At 45.4% G+C, this 15319-nt stretch overlaps 1 protein-coding gene across 2 annotated transcripts in view; it reads left to right on the top strand.

Annotated features, from left to right (window-relative positions):
* The first annotated feature begins 1378 nt into the window (after positions 1-1378).
* Positions 1379-15319, top strand: part of DMAP1 (DNA methyltransferase 1 associated protein 1) — a 48885-nt gene continuing 34944 nt past the window's right edge. Inside the window, exons 1-8 of one of the 2 annotated variants that reach the window (XM_077334019.1) lie at positions 1379-1543; positions 3254-3318; positions 5323-5432; positions 7108-7199; positions 8018-8213; positions 9134-9292; positions 10215-10382; positions 11571-11756. In XM_077334019.1, the coding sequence (XP_077190134.1) occupies positions 5331-5432; positions 7108-7199; positions 8018-8213; positions 9134-9292; positions 10215-10382; positions 11571-11756 (903 nt within the window). In that variant the 5' untranslated portion in view covers positions 1379-1543; positions 3254-3318; positions 5323-5330. The remainder of the gene's footprint in view (positions 1544-3253; positions 3319-5322; positions 5433-7107; positions 7200-8017; positions 8214-9133; positions 9293-10214; positions 10383-11570; positions 11757-15319) is intronic. The other variant, XM_077334020.1, reaches the window with a different exon arrangement.

Raw genomic sequence — 15319 nt, 5'->3', positions numbered from 1 at the left:
CTGAGATCTGATGGGATCGGGCTTGCCTGAGCAATCCAGATCAGGATCCTGAAGTGACTAAAGTCAAGGGCATAAGTAATACCTGTCTGCTCGGTCTCTATACAGTGGAGGGGGCTATAGCTTTCCTCCCCCTTCAAGGATCGCTGCCTTGCCGTGGCAAGGGGGCTTGCATAGCTCAGTGAAGCTATGAGCTATGCCGTGCAGGGCCACCCAAGACGGACAGGTCATAGCTGAGAGCTCTGACAAAAGGTGATCCACTGGAGAAGGAAATGGCAAACCACTCCAGTATCTTTGCCATGAAAACCCTATGGACAAGTTCAAAAGGCAAAAGGTGGCTGGATGGAGTCACTGAAGCAGTAGGTGCAAACTTAAATGGACTCCGGGGAATGGTAGAGGACAGGAAAGCCTGGAGGATCATTGTCCATGGGGTCACGATGGGGCGGACACGACTTCGCACCTAACAACAACAGTAGCTTTCCTATGCTGAGAAGCAACCTGGAAGCTTTTACCTCCTTTGTAGAGCTCCTTTCCTTCAAGCTGAAATAAAAAAGAACATTCTGCCTGAAGCTTCCGGAATTTACATCCAAACACAAAAGAAGAATGTTGTTATATGCAGATAATAAAGATTACCCATAATAAGCCATTAACAAATTTAAAAGGTTGTGAGGTAACAGGTGAACCTTGAATGGCTGATTCTCGACAGTGTTGTAGCACCTTGAAAATTATTTATAACATTTTGATGCTGCTGCTTTACCATACAGCTTCTGCCCATATACCAGTGTTGCTCTGAAGCTCCAGACCTCACTTTGGGGTCATATGGGCAATGACATAGTGCGGTACATCAGTTGGGCCTCACTGCTGTTCTTGAAGTTGTCATCCCCTCCCCAATTCCTCACCAGTAGCAAGACGGTCGTTTCCCCACCTTGTGGGGGATTATGGCTGAGAGAACTGTGTTATTGGGGTGTGGGGAATAGTCGTGTTATTTTGTTACAGCAAAAATAAATAGGAGTCTTGAGGTATCTTAAAAACAACAACGTACGTTCTTCGGAACTTGAGCTCACTTTGTCAGATGCATGTATTTTTTGTCACAGCAGGCTAACACACTTACCCCTCCTGGAATATAAAATGATAAACTAGTTTGGGAAGGAAAAAATAAGTCCACTGCGTTATTTTAAAGTTTAGAACTCTCCTGTGGAAGTTATAATCCGTCCAATGTTTTTCGCCAGCTAAACAAGCCCTCAGACCAATCCTGAGTGGCCCCTCCAAACGCCCGATCCCCGTGCCCTCGTATGAAGGTGCTCTAAGTCCTACGCAGCGCTAGGGGGCGCGCGTTATTTTGGACTCGGATAGGCGACTCCTTGAGTAGGGGAGACCGGAAGTGATCTCGGGGGAACGGCGTCGACGATGCTCAGCCGCGGTCTTCACCGAGGCGGGTCTAGAGCGTGTAGCGGTGGAAGGTGCGGTCAGAGAAGGAGTTTTGTTTTCTGGAAGAGGGAAAGGTTGTCCCTAGTCGGGGGACCGGGAAGAGTACCGGCATTTCTGGGTAAAAAGTGTTTGCAGAACTCCGGGAACTGGGAGGAATTGAGAATTGCACCAGGAAACAGAAAGCAGGCTAGTAGTTGATAGCCTGATTTTCGGGGCTTTCGGAACGGGTGGCCGTGTAACATTTTGGGTGAAGAGCGGAATACCTGAATGTAGAAAGCTGTGCTAGAGCTCTTAAGATGGGTGCTGTGAATGTATGCATCTGTTTCAGTGATATTTGGGGTCTTTTTCTGGACTTTTTAACTCCCATGTCTTCAGTAATAGATGCACATTATCATTTACAGTGTTCTGTTTTTAGTATTCTCTTGTACTAGTTCTCAGTAAAGACATACTGGAGGAACTGGCAAAGGGGACTTCAGATGAACCTACAGTAAACAAATTAAAGATACCACAATGGAACTATGTTCAGGTCTATTCTCTCAGCTAGCTACATTCAAGTGGAATGGTCTTACACTGCTATAAGATCTATATGGACAAGTTTTGAGAGTAGCCTTGAAGAGATTTATTTTTCCAGATTTATATACTTTGGGTTCATGTGGGGTCTCCCTGTGCTATCTCCTTTAGCATTGGTCTGACTTTGAGAGTTGCCCCAAGATGATGGTGACTTACAGTTGGTATGTACCACTATAATTGGTATGAAAATATGTCCCTGCTGAATGCTTGCTGAAATGCAACAAAAATCATGTTATTCTAAAAATGTCCATTGAAATCAAGTAACGAAATGACACTTCAGCCCAGAATAATGAACTACAAAGATTTTCCTGTTACCTATTAATACAAAGTTTACTGTGTTAAAAGAACATTGAGATGATATTTCATAGCAATGCATTCTAGTGTAATCTAATCACTTTTTTGATTAATGCCTTATTCACCCTCCAAAATTATATACATTATGGTTTAGTAGAAGATATTTTTATTGGGTTTAAGAATTTTATGTCATTTCATATATATCAATTGAAGATTATGATGAAAGAAACTTCAGTTTGTTCATGCTAAGAATAAACAGGAAATTCTCAGGCTCATGTGCCTCCTCCACTTGTGCATTTTTTTGTTTAGGAAATCTTTTACCTAACTGCAGTGTATTGTGATACCTTATTAACAATGCCTAAGCAAAGTTATACCTTTGTAAACCCATTTACTTGAAATTTGCTTCTTGCCTACAAACTGGGGTCTTACTTGAATCCTGATTTATAGGCAAGGCAAACACTTGAATTCAGACTTCATATTATAAGTAAATTGCATTAGGGTTGCATGTCTAGGGTTGTCATCCAAGTGCTGGCAACCAGTAGAAGACATTGGAGCACTAGGGATGATGAAATCCCGCCCTCTGCTTTGTTTTGCTCCCACTTCTCAATAGAGCAGCATCAGGAACCTGGGAGTGTTGACCAGGTGATCTGCTATCAAAGGGATAGAGCTGGTGATGTTCATGAGGGGACACGTAAGGGTTTAGGTTCATTCTCTTCACAAACCAACTGTGGTTTCTTTGTGACATCTGAATGTATCCAAGGGATCCAATGTGACAGAATAAAGCAAATGCAAATAAATGATCAATATTACTGATGGAAAAATCTCAGATAGAAGCTGGATCAGTTCTGTCTAGAATACTATTATGATATTGTCTTTGCTTATTCGTTTCAATATATTTTTCCCTTTCTCCCTTTTTTCATTTTGGTGTATGGATGTCTTTATAAAATATTATACTTGTTCTTAGGTATACTTGATGCCTCAAGTCCCAGTGGCAGGATATTCATAAGTAGCTGTTTGTGACACTAGCAGGTAAGGGGTTATCCCTGTTCATCAACTGCTAAGAGAATTGGCAAGGACAGTTTTTTCCTAATGGGGGCCTTGTATACTCACCCTTGAAGAGGTTGTTTTAGTTTACTTGCTTCAACTGCTACAAAATTGTATGGTCTTTTATCATAGTTGAGAGAGTTCAGTTTGTCATTTGAATTCTGACAATTGTCAGCCAATCAAACATTCTGCATTATGTATGTGTATATCTTTTGGTGCAATTTTAAAACAGCCTTTCTGTGTTCCTTGGGATCCCCAAAGGCAGCATAGTTTACCACTGTCTCATCAGATCTTGGAAGCTAAGCAGGGTGGGTTACTCAGAAGGGACACCACCAAGGAAGGCAATGGTAAACCATCTCCAGTTCTCCTTGAAAACCCCTTGTTGGGGTCATCATAAGTCATCTGTGACTTAATGGCATTTTTGTTAATAACAAGCATCAATGTTATTTAAGGTTGACTCAGCCTTCCATCCTTCCGAGGTGGGTAAAATGAGTACCCAGCTTGCTGGGGGGTAAACGGTCATGACTGGGGAAGGCACTGGCAAACCACCCCGTATTGAGTCTGCCATGAAAACGCTAGAGGGCGTCACCCCAAGGGTCAGACATGACTCGGTGCTTGCACAGGGGATACCTTTACCTTTACAATGTTATTTAGTTTCCTATTCAATTTCAGTGCCTGCTTCGTAATGCTTGTTTACACCATATAGTGATAAATATCTTCTCTCCCCTCACACCAGAATTGGAGCTCTTCAGACATTTCAATTTAGACATAATAACATGGACTTTATTATTATATTATCAAGTATAATATTTAGGGCTGACACTGAATTCAAAGATAGGTCTCTTGCTTTTGGAGCTCCTGGTACCGAGCTTTGGCATCAAGCCTGTGGGAAGTGTGTGCTGAAATGTCAGAGTTCAGGCTAGATCATTCAGATGTGTTTTGGTTGTTCTTTCTCCCATTTTGAGACTGAGGTTTTCAAAGAATGAGGGACTTTTCCAGCAATGATTGTTGAGAGAGACAGGTGCAAAGCTTGGGCATAGATAGTCTTATAATGGCTGGAATGGGAAGGATGAAAGCAGTCAAGCAGAAATGGCAGCTTCGTCCTATGGCTGTTGGGAGTATGTTTTTTCTTCCAAGTTCAAAGCATTCGTCAGATACTGTATGCAGAGTTATTGGAATTTTGCATTTATTAAATTCCATCCTGAAAATTTTTCAGTAGCCATATGCTAGATATAGCAATTGAGTGGCAAAACTAGAGATGTGGGCAGCTTTGGAATTCTGTCAAAAATGGCCACCACAGGAGGTGGAGCCAACTATAAAACAGCTGCTACCAGAGCTGAACCCAGCTACAAAATGCCAGGGAATGAGGACATGCATAGTAATTCTTCAGTGTTCCAGGCCAGCTGCTCTGCTGAACAGGGTTCGTTTCAAAATGAACTTATTGTTTAAAAATATTTTCAATATCTACAATACTCAGAAAGCAGTACAGTGAAAATCTTTGTGCTGTGGTATCAAAAGTCGCTGACACAGTTTTTAAAAAATCTGCACAATCAATCAGATCTCCAGTGGCTGACCGGAAGTCCAGCAGGACAATAGCCTACCTGGCCCCATCTGCTTTCTAAAAACACTTGAATGGGCACCAGGAAAAGGCATGGTACCAAGGTGCCCATAGGTAACAAATTGGGGACCCCTAGCTTATGCTAATACAGCTTTGATCACTATTCCCCTTGACAGTGAACTTTCAGGTGACTGCTTGCATGTCCTAGGCTAGGCACACAGAAAACAGTATTGATTCCAAATTAGAATATAAAGTGATTGTGGAGTGAGGAGTTTGTGTTCTGTAGAAGGAGTAAAGAAAGTCAGTTATACCAGATTAGTCTGTTTCCTTTAGGAGTCTAGCCCTAGTTCAGTTATTGTTTTCTTCCTGTTGACTGACAGCAGTGTGTTCATACTGTGTTTTTAATCAAGTGTCTCTTTTTCTGGTCTCAGGCAACAAAATGACCACGGGAGCAGATGTCCGGGATATATTGGAACTGGGGGGCACAGAGCCTGAGAACATAGGAACTATAAATAAAAAAGACATCATCAATTCTGATAAGGTACAGTTTAGGGGTGGTTAAAGGAATGGTTTGACTCTTCAGTAATAGATTTCACTTTTGGTTCTCAACTTGTGTAGTGATTAAGAGCAGCATCTTCTAATTTCAAGAACTGAGTTTGATTCCCCCACTATTCTCCACATGCAGCCAGCTGGGTGACCTTGGGCCAGTCACAGTTCTTTCAGAGCTCTTTCAGTCTCACCTACTTTACAGGTTGTTATGGGAAGAGGAAGGGAAGGCAATTGTAAACTGCTTTGAGACTCTTTGGGTAGTAAAAAACAGGGTACAAAAAACAGCTCTTCTTTTGTCTGTTTCCATATATATCTGCTGATACTACTGTGTTGTGTTTATTTGGAAGCTATAGAGTCATCCACATCTATGGGAAGGAATGTGTAAGATATGGAGCAAGGAAGGAGGGTCTTCAGTGTTGACTGATTCCAGGAGGCTTAATCCTGGGCCTCAATATTTTTTTACACGAGAAGTTGTTCTTGTTTTGCCGCTTACGCAGTGGTGCTGGTGGAGACACTGCTGTTACACTTGTAAGCAGCAAACTACCTTCTGTATCTGAAGAAGTGTGCATGCACATGAAATCTTATCTGTAACAAATAAAGCTGGACAGGTGGTGGTAGGACTCATTGCCTACCTGATTGCCCATCTGTCCAATGACTGGCCAATCAGGTAGATTGTCTCACCCCAGGCTGCAGCCCCCTCCATCTTCTTCCACCTGGAAGAAGTGCCAGCTCGCTCTACTGTGCTGACAGTGATGGGTAAGCCAGCCAGAGCGAGCTGGGTGGGAGGGGGCCTTGGGACTGTGGTTGTGGGGGAGGGCGCTTGCCTAGCCAGTGAACTAGGAGGGGGTCAGCCCTGGCCTTGGCACTGGGGGGGGGAGAGCTGGGGGGACAGGGGACCTGCCCACCTACACATGGCCCACACCCATTTACAAACTGCTGATTTGGGTGGCTGCATGGGCTGGAACGGCAACCAGCTGACCAAGGGGAGTTGGGGGGGGGGAGTGAGCCAGCCCCTGGGGCCACAGTGGGGGGAGGGCGGGGAGGAGAGTCTCAAGAGTGGGGCTGGTGTGGCATTGGGGCTGCGGGGGCGGGTGTTGCTGACTTGCTTGGTCCCATGTGGGGCCAGGACCTCTGGAGGCTTCCGCTCTACCCCTCCCATCACCTCAAGACTGGGGCTGGCACCATTCTGGGGGTGCTGGTGCCTCCCAGACAGGTCCTGGTGGCTGGAACCCTCTGCGCCGCCTACCCACCCATCTCTGCATGGCTGGGAGTGATGCTGGGGCCATGCTAGGGATGCTGCCACCTCCCAGCCCAGCGTATTCAGGGTGTCCTCCCCAGTTCTTGTGCCCAGTGCATTCCTGGGTGCCCCGGACTTTGCTGCTAATGGTGCCAGTGAACTCAAACTGTTCTAAGTATATTCAGCCTGAATATATTTTGTGAATGCCTTCCTTCTGGTCCTTTCTGAAGTGAGGCCTCAAGAATTGCACACAGCACAGCATGACCAATGCAGTGTGCAGCAGAACTATGACATCTTGTGATCTGGTTGTTACGCATCTAAATATAACAGGCACATTCTTCCCAATTGTGGATTATAATTCTACCAGAAAATCTCTGTTTTAGTGCAGTGTTTTTTTCCCAGTGCTCCTAATAAAAATCTTCTGTTTCAGAAAAAATCCAAAAAGTCTTCGGAGACACTAACTTTTAAGAGGCCAGAAGGAATGCACCGGGAGGTCTATGCCCTGCTGTACTCTGATAAAAAGTAAGAACATTTAACATGGCTTTGGTCTTGGGAAGTGGGGAGTGCCTTCCACTCATGCCCTTAGCTTTATATGTGTGAGAATCTCAGCACTGGCTCTTCTTTATTTAGAAGCTTTATATCCTGCCAGTCAACTACAGTGTAGCATTGAAAGCAGCTAACAAAGCTTTAAAGTATCAGAATAATTGAAACAGTAAATAAAGCTGTTTCAAAGGCAAAAATGTTTAAACACAGAAACCCCCCCCCCAAAAAAAAAATACGATGGTGATAAAATTGTACAAAAAGCAACATAAAGTAGTCATCAGCAACCATAAAATGTCAACAGAATATAATTACCAAAAGTTTTCCAGAATAAAATACTGCTTATGGCACACCAGAAGATACAGAAAGGTGAAGGAAGATCTGAAGGCTGGGAGCCATAACTGTAAAAACCCTGTCCAGCTAACTCACTAATTTGACCTCCATGGTGTGAAAATGTAAAGCGGGGTACCACTGATGAATCTCAAGTTATTGTCCTTCCCATTTAGAGTAAAACATTAACTGGGTGATATGACCATATATGGTCATGTTGACCCACTGGCCCTCCCCCAAATGGCCAATGATGGGCCTGAAGGGGGTGGGAAGGGGACACTTCTGGGGTTTCTTAAAGCCTGAAGAATGTTTCAGGGGTTTCTCAATGGTAAAAAAGGATTCAGACCATACAAGATTAAATTGTCCAAAGCTGTCAGTCTTCCTCAGAGATCATGGAATTGACAGTGAATATGTGACATTAGTCTTATGCTACATGCAGATTCATTAGGTCATGTCTTATCTCTTTTCAGGGATGCACCTCCTTTGCTGCCAAGTGATACAACGCAGGGCTACCGCACAGTCAAAGCAAAGCTGGGCTCCAAGAAAGTGCGGCCTTGGAAGTGGATGCCCTTCACCAACCCTGCTCGGAAGGATGGAGCCATGTTCTACCACTGGAGGAGAGCAGCGGAAGAGGGCAAGGACTATCCCTTTGCCAGATTCAACAAAGTATGGAGGTTTGAGGAGGCCATAGATAAACTTTCATTTAAGTTTCTCAAAAGATCTTCCCCAGATACTCTTTTTCTACTAGTTACTGTCTCTAGGTTAATGTCCATATATACTTTTAATGTAAAATACTGCATTTCTTGAAATCACAGGGGCTATACTAAGCTTTATTCTTGAAATGCAAAGTTACTTTATATACATCTAGCGCTCTTGTCCCTTATAAATGTCTGGCTAGGAAAAGCATCTGAAAAAGATAGAAAGGCTCAAAGTCATAATTTAGCCTCCATAATGGCTTTTCACCTGGGAACTGCCAAATCTGCAAGCTGTTTTCTGGACAATTATGGAACCGTGAGTGGTGGGGTTTGGTCCAAGAGGATTCAAGCTTCAGTACCATATGGTATGAAAAGCTTTCCAGTGGACTTTGCATCCTAAGTGCAGCTTTGAACATTATTAGAAGTACCGGCAACCGACCTGTATGTTGCACTTTTTCTTTAAAGGCATCTGGTGCAGCACCTAGAGAGGGGTGCATATAGATAAGGCACACATGGTTCCAGTGAACGCAGAACTAGCACACCTTTCCTGTTGGTTTTTAATTTGAAAACTCAAAAAGGAAAAGTACAGAACATATGCATAGCCTTCTGGCAGCAGTATCTATCTATCTTTATGCAGAGGGGCTGGCATAGAACTGCAGATAAAATTGGCACAAGGAGCTGGGGATCCTCATGTCTTTGGCTAGGGTGGAGATAATATAGGCTCTGAAGGCAGGTGATGGGGAGCACAGAGGAGGTCAGCTAGATTGTTCTCCTCTTACTATGCCCTGGAATCTTGGGGCTGTCTGCCTCAAAGTCTTCCTGCCAGAACAAGCAGTGTATATCAACTGTGGTGGCCCATTGCATGAGCAGTTTCTTCTGTTCTTGCTGCAGACAGTACAAGTTCCTGTTTATTCAGAGCAGGAATATCAGATGTACCTTCATGATGATGCCTGGACCAAAGCTGAAACTGACCACCTCTTTGACTTGTCACGCCGATTTGATCTTCGCTTTGTGGTCATTCATGATCGCTATGACCACCAGCAATTCAAGGTGAGTGTCTATTTGCTCATATATACACAAGGTGCAATGGGGGCAGTTGTTGCATACTTGAAATTCGGGCTTTAAGGAGCCACTTTTTGCTACTTGACAGTTGCCATAGTACAGAAGTAGACATGGGCTATACACAGAGAGCCAGTTAGAGTCTGGTTGTCCTTCTGCCTGATTGTCCTTCTTTCTCTGTTACACAAATTCACAGGTAGGGACTCTTGGCATACATTCAGACATCAAAACAAGCTGCGGTTAAACTTCAGACTGGCACGAACACAGTTCATGTTCATGCAGATCATTTGGTCTTCCTATATCCCTTTGAGTAGCAAATACTTCCCAGTTTGTTCAGGCTCCAGTTCACTAACAGAAACAGGCGCCTTTGGTGTTTGTTTACTCCACACCTGCCACAATTATAAATGGGGTATGAAATTCTGTCCTGTGTGGAGTAAGCAAACTCTGGTTTGTTGAGACACCTGCATTTGAACATCACAGTGAACTGGAGCTTGATCTAGGCAGACAGTGTTAAGTCAGGCTCCATGGTAGAGATGAAGGAAAGGGGGAAGAGTATGGGGTATTTGCCAGCACAGCAACCAACTGTGTGTATGTCCACTTGAAGTTCATCTGCAGCTTGTTTGGTCTCCTGAACACATCCCTGGGTTCTTTTCCTAGTTCTGTCACTGATGTTTTGAATGAATCCTTGCCCTCTGCATTGGTTAAGTGATGTTGATGGGGGCCTGGGAAAGGAGCTTGATAAACATTGGGGAAAATTTTCCTGGCAGTGTTGTGGAAGTGGGCACAGTGGTGGTGTCTGCCTCATATACTTCTTAAGGCCAAACAGATATTGCAGCTGCTTTCTAGCCTCGCTTGTGTATCTTAGTTCTTTGCTTAGGGTTGTAACGTATTTGTACCCTCATTCTCCCCTTAGAAACGGTCAGTGGAAGATTTAAAAGAGCGTTATTATCACATCTGTGCCAAGCTGGCCAATATTCGTGCTGCCCCAGGCACTGATCTGAAAATCCCTGTGTTCGACGCTGGCCATGAAAGGCGCAGGAAGGAACAACTGGAGAGGCTATATAACCGGACGCCGGAACAGGTAACATTAGGGAGAATCAGTGTGATATAGTGATTGTTGGACTAGGATATGGAAGACATGGGTTCAAATCCTTCACTGGCCATGAAATTCAGTTAGTCAGTCTGTATAACCCTACCTAGCAATAGCAAAAAGGTACAATAAATAAAGAAGAATAGCATACACTGCTCTGAGCTCCTTGGATGGGTGGGATGAAACCACACTAGTTAGGCAGAGACCATTAGAGGGCACCAAGGCCTCACATTACTTTATGTACCTAATCTCTGCAGGGAATTGATCTTTTCTGATTGCTGCCGCATTCCTTCTGGGGCAGTTCCCTCTTCAAGAGAACATTCAGGGGAACACTAACCTCTGGAGGATTGTTCATCACATAATGGGGCTGAACTGCATGTGTTGATAGGGGTAAATAATAAATGAATGAAACATTAGATGCTTAACGTATGATTTTATTGGATATTTGTACGGGAAGGGCTACAGCTGCTGGTATTAATCAACATTTACCTCTTGATTTCAGTCAAGGCATTTAAGTTGCATCTCCCGCAGGGATCCCCCGCATTATTTAATGATGAAACAATGTGCCCTTCATTCATTGTTCTCAAAAATCACCTTTATGGGGGGTAGTATGATCTGAATTGTCGTGCTGGTAATGGTGAAGCTTCTGGCAGCAGGTGACTGGGCTGAGGTGATGTTGTGGAATGTTTGCAGTCATTAAAACTATTTAGAAAATGAATTGTCAATGGAATAGAAAGTCAGCTTTGCTGAGAGCAGCTTATAGAGGCTCTATAAGCACTTGGTGCTATGAGGTAGATATAGTGGAAAACTCAGAAGAGGACCTAAGGGATTGGATGGTAGGTGGAAAAGGCAAGAATAAAGGAATGATGGGTGGTGAAGGCATGCCGTTGAAGAAGCCGGGGTTGTTGGGACTCATGTGCAGAGTTTCTGGGATGAACAGAGTGAAAAAGGAAGTTGGGAGCTGATGAGTACTATATTTCTGGGTGTGTGCCCTTGCAAGGTCTGGTGCCTTAGAGAAAAAAAATCCAGATAACAGCTCCTTTTGTGTGTGCTTATCAAGCCCCTCCACTCTGGAGGACAGTGGAAACTCAGGTGAGCAAATGTTAAACACAAGGTGTCTCTCTTGTGCTGCTTTACCTCTCGTCTTTCCTATCGGTTTTGTTGCTTTCTCGCCTGTAGGTGGCAGAAGAAGAATATCTAATCCAGGAGTTGCGAAAAATTGAAGCCAGGAAGAAGGAGAGGGAGAAGCGAACACAAGACTTGCAGAAACTCATTACGGCTGCTGACACAACCACTGAACAAAGGCGTGCAGAACGCAAGGCACCCAAGAAGAAGCTGCCACAGAAGAAAGAGACAGAGAAGCCTGTAAACATCTTGGGTTTATCTTGTTGCCCTTATTCTTTGTTATGCGATTGCCTTGCCTTTTCTTTGACCAGAGTTTGCCTGCTAGGATCCAGGATGCTGAGTGACAGATAAATGGCCCAGCCATAGCCACAAGCATATTTTCTGCGGGCTGTTTTGTTTCTTTATGAAGCCTGCTGTCTCTTTGTGGCTTGGGAGAGCTTGGATGAGAAGTGGGTCACATCTCTCTCTTAAGCTTGGAGGAGGAATCAGGTTTAAACTGGAAGGAATTGAAACTGCTGCATGGGAAGGAGACAAACTGGACTTACTTAAAGGTCAGAGGCAGCCAAAAACTAGCCCTGCTCTTTGGCATGTAGTTCTGCTCAGTGGAATCTGAGAAAGGCAAATTTTAAGCTGGTTTGCTCCAGGAAATGTAGTTACTCAGTGAAGTTGGCTGCAGTATGATGGGGTGGAAGATGCTAGAGAGCTCAAACTTCTTTCCCTGATTTCCAAAAGCTTTTTATTATTAATTTATTTACTTTGTTTATACCCAAACTTTCTCCCCAATGGGAACCCATAGCAGCTTACATATCCATGAGGTAGACTAGGCTGAAAGTGAGAGACTGGCTTGAGGACACTTCCATGGCAGAGTGGGAATTTGAACCTGGATCTTCCAATTCATCTTCCAACATTAGCCACTATGCCACCCTGGCTGCTGATCATGATTAACAAAGGACTTGAAACTGTCTGTCCAAGGTGAAAGGAGTCCTTTCGAAACGTTAAGAGAGGGTGTTCAGAGTCAGAATCACTCAGAGCTGGAAGACACCACATAGGCCATCCAGTCCAGTTTCTCAGGAACTTAGAAATCACACACTCTTGACGGGTGCTCAGCCAAGCTCCTCCTAAAAACTTCCAACAAAGGAGACTTCACCACCTGCTGAGGCAGCAAATTCCATATACGGACAGGAGCTGATTATCCCATCTTTGCTTAGGATGGCCTTTTCTGCTTCTCCTAAAGGCTGCAGATGGTAGGCAGGGCTGGATAACTGAGGGAGCAGTGCTGCCTTTGCAGTTGTTGTTTGACTTTTCCTTTCTAGTGTTTAGTCTTGAGCATGTGGCTTCTTTTCTGTGGTTCTCTGACACAGGAGGCTACAATATCCTCAACCGGCTGTGGGTTGTGGGACAAGGTCTTTCAAGATGTAGTGAATGGTGTGTTGGGGAGCGACAGCATTGGCCATATGCAGTTTCTGCAAAAGCATCTTTCAGCTGGTTTTGAGTGATAAAGAAAGAGATGCTAAACTGTAGTATGCACTGTTTTATGTAACTGAAGCAGGTTTTCTCTGGGAAAGATTACCTTGCAGGTGTCCCAAAGGGCCCAGAAGTATGATTTCCATTTCTGTTTCCCCTTGCCTGTTAGTCATCATAGCCTTGCCTGCTAGGATCCAGGATTAGCTAGCCACTCAAAGTGCTTGAGGCATGTTTGGCTGCCTCCCCCAGCATTGCCTGGAGCCCTGGTGTCTTCTCTAGGCAAGCACCTCGGGGCTCCTGAAGGCAGCTTCTGTTGTGCTAGTGTCGTTTCAACCATGACAGAGTCCATTAGGAGTCAATTACCAACTATAGCAGAGAAATGTGTGTGTGTTTTTTAAAATGCATTTTAACTTAAGAGTTTGAATTGGGCTGTATCAGCATCATCTCAACAAAGGGAAGTCATTTACCAAGGAGTCAATTGAGGTTGAAGCATTTATAGCTCCTGTTGGTGTATGAGGGAGAGCAACCTGTTTAATTGCACTGATAGGGTAAAGACTGTCTGTGCCGTGAGTGCATTTTCATGGTGGGGGGAGGAGGCAGAGAGCTGCAGAGGGAAGGTAGCAGGGGACACTTCCAAACTGTTTGGAGGTTCTCTTGTTCTGAAGAAAAGAATGGATGTTTTCATGAAAGCTTGGTTAATGCCCCCCACCCTCCCGGCCTTTACTCTGTGGTAAAGTCTACAGACTTCAGCATGCATTATTGCTGATTCAATAATGGCAGAGATGATTCTGCTCCTTTTTGCTACCCTCCTCGCAGTAGTTTATCCCTTTATAGGTTACTAGTAATTAAGCCCGCTGTATGCCGAATACAGCGGGCGCTAGAAACTGACCTTGTCGGGCGGCGGCTCTCTGCCTAAGTAGTGGTCCCCAACCTTTCTGAGGCTGGGGACCGGCACGGGCCGCGCCCGGGCCGCGCCCGCGAGCCGCGCCCGGGCCGCGCCGGCGAGCCGCGCCCGGGCCGCGCCCGCGAGCCGCGCCCGGGCCGCGCCCGCGAGCCGCGCCCGGGCCGCGCCCGCGAGCCGCGCCCGAGCCGCGCCCGCGAGCCGCGCCCGCACATCGGGCCGCTTGCTGGCAGGGCCGCTGGTGGACTGTTTCTTCCTGGAACCGGGAGCGGCTGCGAGGACGGCGGAGACCATTGTAAGTTGGGGGCGAGGGGGTGGTGCGCGGGGGCTGCGGCCTGCGTGGGTTCCCTCGGGCGTCAGGCCAGGAGCAACTGCGAGCCGCGCTGCGCGCGGCTCGCAGTTGCTGGGGCTGGGAATCAGAGGGAGCAATCGGCAGGCGCTTTGCGCCTGCCGATTGTTCCCTCCGATTGTCTGTCATGAGGAAGGGTCCAATCCGGACCCTTCCTCATCCCGGACACATCCCGCCCCAGGACGCCTTACTCTTTTATTTAGTCCGTGGCGCCCGTGGCGCCACGGGCGGTGTTCAGATGGTAGGCATTAGGTGAAACTTATTAATTGGAGCTTGTAATAACACAACATGGTTTGACCCATTAGCGCGGGTCTGAGAAGTAAACAAATTGTAATAATTTCACCACTGTATAGTGTCCTGAGGAGAATAATTTATTTGATGTACTTGCTACGAGTTGTGTGGATCGTGGATGAGCCTTTCCTTTGCTTGTGGCTTAAGAGACAAAATTGGGTACCGTCAATGGCCAAGGCTTGATACCAAGTGACTGATATCATTATCATTGCAGTGATTGCTCTATTTGACCTTAGTGAAGCCTTCAGGCTAAGGCAGGGGTGTGCAACATAATGTCCAGAGCAGGGCCTGGTGATGTCCTATTCTTTTGCAATGCAAAATGCAACCCCCTACTGGTTTGTTCAGTTGAGTAAGGTTGCCACCATGTGGAAATGCCACCATTTCCCTCTCTTTGTATTGTTCATGGTGGCAGGGAGGTGCCATTGAAGGTGTAAACAGAAGCAAACAGACAGCAGAGAAGACAAAAAAAAAAAGGACTGTCATATTTTGTAGCTGATTGATGCATGTAGATATGCTGCTTGTATGCATGTGAAAACGCCAGTGAAAATCCTGTTTGTAATAGTGATTGGGAAATTTCAGGATTTCTTTAGGAAATACTGAAAAGTTGGCTCAGAATAGATGTGATGGTGTGCAACATTCTCTCTAATTTTTCCCCCTATTGAGCTCACATCCTGCAGGGCCCTATGTGATCCCAGACTGCTGCTGAGCAGGGCTTCCTGTATTAATGAGTGGCTGCTCATGGCACAGCTTAGAGGGAGCACAGCTTAGAGGGTGTGTCTGCAGGGGAGATCTGGGAAG

This window comes from Paroedura picta, chromosome 4, assembly GCF_049243985.1.
Source record: "Paroedura picta isolate Pp20150507F chromosome 4, Ppicta_v3.0, whole genome shotgun sequence".
Lineage (NCBI taxonomy): Eukaryota > Metazoa > Chordata > Lepidosauria > Squamata > Gekkonidae > Paroedura > Paroedura picta.
This window is presented reverse-complemented; position numbering and strand designations above follow the sequence as displayed.